Source organism: Corylus avellana, chromosome 7 (genome assembly GCF_965113065.1).
Source record: "Corylus avellana chromosome 7, dhCorAvel1.hap1.2, whole genome shotgun sequence".
NCBI lineage: Eukaryota > Viridiplantae > Streptophyta > Magnoliopsida > Fagales > Betulaceae > Corylus > Corylus avellana.
The window spans coordinates 16085310-16094368 of NC_142496.1; the positions used below are offsets into that span (position 1 = coordinate 16085310).

A 9059-nucleotide genomic window follows, 5' to 3' on the forward strand; every position below is an offset into this window, starting at 1 on the left:
AAGGAAGAGAGAGATAGAGAGATGGGTAATTAGATGAAATTAATGTCATGAAGCTGTCCATGGACAATCCATGATTGCTATGGCTGAGAATTGGTGTGTAGAGGGACTGCCATTTTCGTGTATTTAATTTGATGTTGTATTCTATTGAAGTCAAGGAGACCAACTTGTGCATGTTGTACGTACGATCACCATCTTATCCAAAATCAGTGAAAGGAGGAAAATATCTTCCTTGGAAGTTAATGAGGTGTTTGGATGTTCAAATGAGTTTGTGCGGTTGAATTGTTGCCTTTTCGTTTCCACCCAACAAAGATATTCGATTTGAAGTACAAGTGGGGCAAAGCCCCGACATGGTGGGATTTCACAGAGTCAAGATTGAAGGTTACAAGTGTGACTGGATAGCTTACCAAAAAAATTGTGACAGGGTTTCTACACAAAGGCAACGCCACCAATTGAGAGATAGAGAAATCAACCGATTATCAATAATATTGTCTTCAAATGAAGCACACAGGGCAGCAACTGTTACGATTTACGAATCAATCAAAATCTATCAAATCATCTTCAAACCATCAAAATTAAAAAGAGAATTGTTGCTCCAACCCAACTACCAACAAAGTCAACAAAACATAGTGCATATGAAAGAAAAGAATTTTGCATCCTGATTCATTAATCTAATCATTTCAAAGGATAAGTAGATTTTTCAAATCAAGCTACTGCTGATCAAACTCCATACATCCAACTACCACCACATTATGGGCAACATCTACTAAGATCAATAGTATCCCTTCCCCATTGACGAGATTTGTTCGATTCAAGGCTTTGCAACCAATTAGTAAATGTGATTATTTAAAAAATTAGGAAGTGACAGGGTGCTCTCCAGACAAAGAATTCACTTCTCTGGTTCCAAGTGATGCAGGTGAACTAGGAAGCTGTTGTTGGGTTGCAGAAGATGCAGCTACATTCACTTTAACAGTTGATGGCACTGATGATTCTGATGGATCAGAGGTGGATGCCCTTCGCCATTGTAGTTTGTTGGGTGTAAAATTTCTATTGTTGTGAGTTAAAGGTGCTTTGCATGGACTCCCAGCAAGCTGGCTTGGTCCTAATGTTGCACCAGCTAGTTCTGCCTTCCTTACCACCTACACACCAAGTACAAGGATAATTGAAAAAGAAAATATGCATCTTAATTTCTCATAAATCCATGTAGATCGTTGGGTCCACGAGGGATTTAAGCTAGCTGCAGTGTGTCCCTTTATTTGAAAATCTTAATATGCAGGTCAAGGAATGGGAGAAAGTTGAGAGGACATTGGGAGTAACCTCCATCATTTGATTTGTTACAACTATCTAGTTTTCTATGTCTCAACCTCAATTAAGTCATCAGAAAAAATTATATAACAAAAGAGTCAATCTATATAAGACTGCTCCAGTTCAGCCTTTTTCTCAGTTCATAATTCTGATCTACTCATATCTCAGCACATCAATGATCAACCAAATAGAGATTATAGGAGGTATCAGGACTTGTTTACCTTTATGCGCCTTGAAAAAAATCGAGCTCCACTCAATTCCAATGCTTTGTCAACAGATTCCTTACTGGCAAATATAACATAAGCAGACCTAAAAGAGAATTAAATTCATTAACCTGTCAGTAAAAGATACAATATATAAACAGAACATGTACCGACTTAGTGACCATCAAAGTAGAGATGAAGGAATTTCATTTACCCTCTTTGCAGTGCAGTTGATTTGTCAGTCAAAGTCACCACATTGACCACTGCCCCACATTTGGCAAAGTACAATGATAACGCTTTTTTATTGGCTCCTGCAAAATGTACCTGATATTCCAAAACAAGCCATGTTTAATAAGTCGATTTTTTATTAGACAATGACAGCGGCACAAAAGAAACAAAAGGATCAGATTGCTATAACTATAGCCCTTGGTAAATTTACCAAAGATGATGGTTCATTTGATATTGTGGATGACTACTTCAAAGGGACCGTTTCATTTTTGTAGGTTGGTGCAGTCTATTGCTCTTTCCCTGTTCCTTTTCGCCTTAGGGAGTTGGATTACAGGTACAACCTTTGTACAAAGGCTCAAGCACAAAGCCATGCACAAGGAAGGGGACTTGTGCAAAACATAAATATGGAATTGGGAAGTCCCCATTTCTAATAACAGCTCATATTGAAATTTTAAGGAAACAATTCCTTGTCACTTAGTTTGAAATGCACTCAACAAATAAAACTTAAAAATTTAAGGCCTAATCTGGATCCTCCATAGGCTAATCTCTTGGAGCTTATGTCCTAAAAGAAATAGGATTACTAGAATGCTGTCTACATTGATGTAATGCTGCTTTCACCCCTAACACCAGATGTGATAACAAGAAACCTTAGGCATGATGCTTAGAAAATATACCCATGATGCCAAAAAATATTTTTCTAAAATTCTGTCTACATTGATGTAATGCTTTCATTCCGAACATGGGGTGCGATAATGACAAAACCCTAGATAATACTTAAGGAAGTCTAGGTTTGATACCGTTCATTTATAACAATTATTTCAAATATCTAATTCAAGTTTTTCCCTGTGTAGTGAAAACGCCTCACAAGTTGAAGTTCTATGCTCAAGGAAAGAAATACCTATTTGCCCACCTACTATACGATACTCCAATAGTCATAAACCTAAATTCCAGTCTATCATCTTCACATGGAATCTCTGAAGACTGTCTTCAGTGGAATAGGCATAATAGCGTCATTTATCTCTCATGACTTTCACCCCCCCCCCCCCCCCATGAATTAAGAATTTTATGAAACAACAAGATCCACTCGACTTGAATTATGAGTTGATGAAGCTTGTTAGGTGCTCGTGTAAGTAGTAACTTCTACAATTGCTAAAGCTTTCTCTTTTCCACCTATTGTTAATCAAGCGATATCAAAGAGAATATTTCCTTCTGTCCTGCTCCCCATTAACTGGCAGCCTTTGCTACCTGCCCCACCTTAAAAGTACAGGGCTTCGAGACCAGCTACAAATTTCTTTAGAATTTCATAACCATTCTCCCACAACCCAAATCCTTTCCCAACAATTAATTTCAATCCCTAGCCACCCTAAGATCCCTTAAATAACCTGCTGCAAGAAAATCCTGCAACCCTTCTCGCTTCCAACTTACAACCCATGAAACCCTCCTCTATTTCCCTTTCCCAACCTTCAGAAAGTTTTGACCCCAATGTTTTCCTAATCTCTTTTACAAATTAAATAAAGAAACCTCTCATTTTGCTGCTGCCAGATATTTTCCTTTGCTGCCCTATGTCACTCTGGCGCCATCTCCAGACAACAAGCATCCATCCAATGCCGATCTGGTACTGGACCAAAACAAAAACATTACTAACAAATTATTTTGTGCCAAGCTGGCTACACTGTTGCATTGTTTATCAGCATAGCTGAAAAGCCTATAAACTTGGCCTCTTGATTTCCTGTTAGTCTCCTCAATGCTTAAATGTTAATTACTTTCTTGACATCTCATATGGCAATGGTTGAAAGTTTCAATATTTTCGGATCTTTCCCTACAATCATAATATGCCTTTCCAATTAATATCATTAATTTTGGTTCAGATTATGATACAAAAGAGTTAAGCAGTTGTCCACAAAAACCATAGTAGGGGCCTTATTTCTTTCTTCTACCTGATCATTTGCACCAAATAGGCCTAAATGTGTGGGAATGTAATCAATATGATCTTGCTCTGGATAGTAAAGGATAAGATAGCTAGTTTTCAATTGATTTTTAGTAGCCATTTAAGAAAAAGTGTTATGCAACAAATCCTCAAACAACATTTCGGCCACTCCATTTGACAAATAGTTTCATGATGTTTTTTCTAGACTGAACTTAGGAACGAAAGGCCAGGGATAGGCCTAAATAACAGTTACCAAAGAACATGCATCAATAAGTCTGACTGAAATGGACAGCTAAACCAGACTACGATGTATAACCATCTAGGAAGCAATTAAGAGGATTTAATACTGAAAAAGGGCATATAAAAAGTTTCTCTGCGTTTACATTTGTCACAAGCACAGTTCTTGATTCACTATCTTCTTCTGGAAGCTTCGATGGACCTGCAAACAGACAAGTGAAAAAAAATCCCGCATGATCTTGACCATTTGGTACAATACAATAAACTCACTGATTTTCAACCGTCAACTAGTTAAGCTCACTACATAAACAGCTGTATTTTGGTACTACACTCAAAACATACAATTCCATTCTCTCATCCTACAAACAGGTACCCAAAGCCCAAGGGAGACCAACATGTGAACACACTATCAATTTATAGAAACGCTTCATTGTCAGCACAGAGCTTACAAGTAAAACAAAGTATTACGTCCAGGCCCAGGAGTTAAAGAACAAGAGAAATTAGAAAATACACCCCCAACAAAATTTCCCCTGCAGAGGTCACAAGTGTGAACCTCTGACTGTAACTTCATCCTCCCCGTTCCCACAACCGCTCCAAATTCTGAAGAAAACTGAAAAACTATAAAACCACAAATAAATCCAATGCTTTAGAAACTTGATGCATTTATTGGAATGGACTTACTAGAATTCAACAATAAGTTGGGCTTTCCATCTTTTTCAATCGTCACCTGTCTTGATCGCAGCGTAGACATTTCCATCTCAATTTGATGCAGTCTTTGTTTCACATCTAAAACTTCCTGTATGCATGAAAACATTGAATAAGGTAAAACCTTCTCCCAATATGCAAATAAAGGACATATACGTCAGGAAAACAACAAATAAATTCCTTTTACAAGTTAACCCTCATATCATGGTACTTCCCACAATTTGTGCTTGCTACAATTAGCAACCATGCTTTTATTCTTGTTAAATGACCATGGTTTGGCAGGCAGAAAACATACCAAAGCCAGATTTGGAGTAGTAGTTTTGGAATCCTTGGTCAAGTTGGATTTCTTGAAATCCTGAGAATTTTCTTCGCATGGAAGACCCACATTTCTCTTAACCACCAAAGGAACTAGACCGGAACCAAGGCCAGCACCAACTTCACCAAAGTGTCTCTTTCGTCCGATGTTACTCACAGCATGAGGTTCACAAATTGTACCCATGACATGATCGAACTTTCTACTCTCAGCAAGGTTGTTGTTACCAAGCCCAGGAACTTCCCCTGTCACAGTCCTACTACGTTCACCATTTGGCACAGGAAGCACTGATGGTCGCTGAGTAATTACTTGCTCATCTTGCTTCATAAGACCAACACCACTCACATCAACAGTCTTGCTCCCTTCAGGTGTGCCATCGCATGGCTTGCCCAGTCTATCCCAAACACTACCACGCGGCCTTCCACTGTGGTGGGAGTCGGATAACACACCTGTGGGTTGTGCCCAAAGGCCAGTTCCAGTCATATTAGTGGCAGAAATATGTCTGTGATGAGCATATTCTGAAAGGAAGAGATGAACATAGTTGCTCACTGTGATCAGCATATGAGGAACCACAAACTGTGACTAGTCTTTACATTGTTACCAAGTTAGAATGAATCGTATTCAACATAAATGCTGATAGTTCTAGCAATGAGGACTGCATATGTCTGGCAAGGTAAGAAACCTCACCTGATGGGGAGGATTCTAAATGGCTAGAGGGAGTTTTTTCTCGTTCGTTAGGTAACCAACTGGAGCCATGATTGACAACCTGCTCTACAATGAAATGAGCATCGATTCATGCACAGGTTAGACGAAAGATAGAATGTGTTTCACTAGGAATGACCCATAACTTCAAATTTAGTTTGTTGCCAACCTTCTTGTTAGATTTATTGCTACACTGAATGCTTTCATGTCCAGCATTGGAGCCACCTTCGTTTTTGGTCTGCCAATGGGGCAAACCCACGTTAGGAAAATAGTTACAGAACAAACTAAGCAATCATCTCACAATATGTATGTTAGAGTTTCATTTATGTATTACAGAATGTTTCATTCAATGAGCTTTTTCAAGCTAATTTTACAGCATCATATTTTCGTCATTTGTTTTCTTGAGCTCATAGTAGGAATTGTTAGGCATTGTAGATGTGATTTACTTGCCAAGAATTTGCTTTGAGTGATGAAGGAAGGGAATTCTCTATGTATTGATGAAAGTATTTTCTGAATGTTGAATTTGTCTCACCAGCGGACATATTTGTTTCTTCTGTTAATTCCTTGATCAATGGCATAATCCCATTTGAAAAGCCATGGGATTTTATATTTCTTTGCCATATGGAGTAAGGAAGGAAATTGACTTTCTGTTTCATTAACTTTGTAAGCTGCACAGAACTGCTGTAATGCATTTGCAAGTTCTGGGGGTAAAATCTCAGGAATAATCCCATAACTTTGCCACCATCTGTTGAACCAAATAGGGAGCTGACTGCTGAAGTTGTTATCAAAACAAAGATACCAAGAATGACTGTTATTATTGTTTTGATAAATAAGTACTTTTGACCATGCTTCAATGTAATCATAGTAGCTATATTGAACTTGGTGGCCCTGCAGAACTTTGAGATTAGATGAATGACCCTATTCTTTTGCTGAAATGATCTCTGTGATATACATTTTACTAAAGATTATTCTTTTATGTTCTGGATATAATTTGTTTGGGACAGAGTCTTTGGTAATTGATGCTGTTTGGAGTAAAATGTCTCTGTAGAAATTGATGGATTTAGATGGGTGAAATGGAATGAAATTCCATTTAGGAGGGAAATAATTTTTTACAAGATTCAAAGGATCCTTGAGATGACGCTGGTCATGTTCTATAAAAAACAGGTTTTCTATATAGGTTTTTTGGACAAACCTAGATTTATTGGTATGGGTAATTGGCTGGTTGGTATATAATTTTTGTTGCTGTATGAGTTTTGAAGAGTTCTGTTGGGTTGGGATAACGGTTGCTGTAGGACATTCTACCAACTGGTGAGGGTCCGGATGACTTGGGGATGCTAAAGTGGATGAAAAAGTAGGTCTTGGGGAACCAAGAACCTGAAACTTGTTTAACATGTTAATGGGTGAACATGTGTCATAGGGGTTTATATTTCCTGGGCTCAGGACTATATGGTGACTTGGTTGTGACTTAATGGAAGGTGTTTTATTTTTGTTTTTACTAGATTGTGGCTTTTCAACCATCTTTTCCCTGCAAAAATTCATGAGTGAGGAAATCAGGTGTAGAATTTTGATCTTCTTTGATGTATTCAATATCAAAATCAAAGATACTTAAAATTGATTGCTATTTGGCAAAAATCTGTTTACTTGCTATATTTTGAACATCTTTTTCTAAAACATGTTTTGCACTTTTTGCAATTGACTCGAATTAAAAATTTTTGGTTTAACAAATCACTTTGAAACTTTGAGATGCATAATACTATAGACAAAATTTCTTTTTTAATAGTACTATAATTACTTTGTGCTGAATTCCAAATTCCTGAATGGAAACAAACAATTTGTTCAGGAGAATCTGGAGAGATTTTCTATTTGAGAATACCCCCATATCCAATGTTGGAGGTCTGTTTCTACAATTTTGAAAGCTTTTACGTCAGGAATGCCAAGACAAGGCAAAGTCTTGACATATTTTTTGACTTCTTGGACAATTGAAGTATGAAGATCTGTCCAAGGTGGAGGGTTGTCCAAGGTGGAGAATTGCGAGTCCCCTCTTGGTATCAGAGCCTAGTGTAGATCTGTTCATCTTGATGTCTATTCATATATTTGTTAACTCCATAAAACATAATTGTAAAACAAGTATATTTTTAGATGTTATCTTTAGCAAAACCTTTAAGTTCTATGGGATGTACGCTTTGTGCCGTCAGCACAGTTAGGCTGGGTAGGCTTGTAAGTCGAGAGGACACACAGTAGGACACACAAATAGCTATTCTAAAACACTTAAAGACCCGTTAAAGAGAACCATTTGGGAGTAGAAAGTCTTCAATTTTGTTGTCTTGTCCTTAACAAATATTTTGAATTATGTCTAGGTTGTTTAGATCCACATCTTCTATGAGCTCTACATCTAGTTTGCCTTCTTTACCTAATATAGTTAATGAAGAAGAATATAACATTCCTGAAGCAAATATAGATTCACATGATTGGAACATACCCAAGCTCCCAACCAAAGAAATTTATAAATCAAGTTTTTCACCCTTGTCTTTTAGCAATGATTACAGCGTAAAAACAGTTGAACAAGTCTATGCTTTAAATAAACATCATGATACATGTCAATTACTTTCTAAAGAAGTAATTAAAAAACTTAGAGAAAAGAAAATGAATTTCCTTCACGTAGGATTAATCCAAGTTGCAGTAAAACCCTTAGTCCATCTAGGAATTAATGCCTCTGTACTTTTGTGTTTAAGTGATGCAAGACATAAAGATTATAGCACTAGCATGTTAGGAGTCGTTGAATCTAGTCTTCATAAAGGACCAATTCATTTTGACTATTTCCCTGACTTCACTGTAAGTTTAAGTGATCCACAGATTTTAAAAGCTTTAACTTTGAACATTAAAACAGCAGGTTACGATATGTTAGAAGGAAGCCAACCTTTAGCATTAATTTACATATTTTATTATAAGTCAATGAAAACAAATCTTAATGTGCATGCTCTTGTTAAAAGTCTCAAAGATAAAACTTTACTTATACAGACACATTCTTGTGATGTAAACGTTAGAGTACCAAAATCAGTAGTTTTGTCTGAAGTAGAACTTCCATTAGAATGGTTATTAGAAAATGAAAACATTCCAACAAAAATAGAAAATACCGCATTTGATCTAAATTGTTTACAACAATACTTAGATGGTATTGTTAGGTTAAGTTTTGATAGACCAAGACTCAGCAAACCACCCTTCATGATAAAAGAAACAGCTTTCCATGATACACCAACAAGCCATAGAAATCCACAAGATACAAGCCATAGAAATTCTGCCTCTTCCTCCGTTAATATTGAACCTTTAAGAAGAGATAAAAATTTAAAGTTAAAAGGTATAAAAGTAGAATCTATAATAAGCTCCCCATGTTATACAGCTAATCAAGAAAATTTTGAAGAAGAAGGACCAAATTTCCCAACAC

The 9059-nt window shown here is 36.9% G+C and overlaps 1 protein-coding gene across 1 annotated transcript; it reads right to left on the minus strand.

Annotated features, from left to right (window-relative positions):
- Nucleotides 1–851: 851 nt before the first annotated feature.
- LOC132185202 (uncharacterized) lies at nt 852–6047 on the minus strand. The gene is made up of 9 exons (XM_088518501.1): nt 5992–6047; nt 5787–5901; nt 5603–5681; nt 4898–5433; nt 4579–4693; nt 4044–4099; nt 1720–1829; nt 1524–1611; nt 852–1136 (listed from the first exon to the last, which is right to left on the minus strand). Exons 1-9 carry the CDS (start codon nt 6045–6047, stop codon nt 852–854), a joined length of 1440 nt encoding a protein of 479 aa, XP_088374627.1.
- Nucleotides 6048–9059: the final 3012 nt, after the last annotated feature.

What these genes read in the sequence shown, in the direction of transcription:
- LOC132185202 (XM_088518501.1), bottom strand. Translation starts at nt 6,047, where the DNA reads ATGCCTAACAATTCCTACTATGAGCTCAAGAAAACAAATGACGAAAAT. An exon ending in CAACTTATTGTTGAATTCTA is followed by an intron (nt 4,100 to 4,578) that starts GTAAGTCCATTC and finishes GTCTGTTTGCAG; the next exon opens with GTCCATCGAAGCTTCCAGAA. An exon ending in TCAACTGCACTGCAAAGAGG is followed by an intron (nt 1,612 to 1,719) that starts GTAAATGAAATT and finishes ATTCTCTTTTAG; the next exon opens with GTCTGCTTATGTTATATTTG.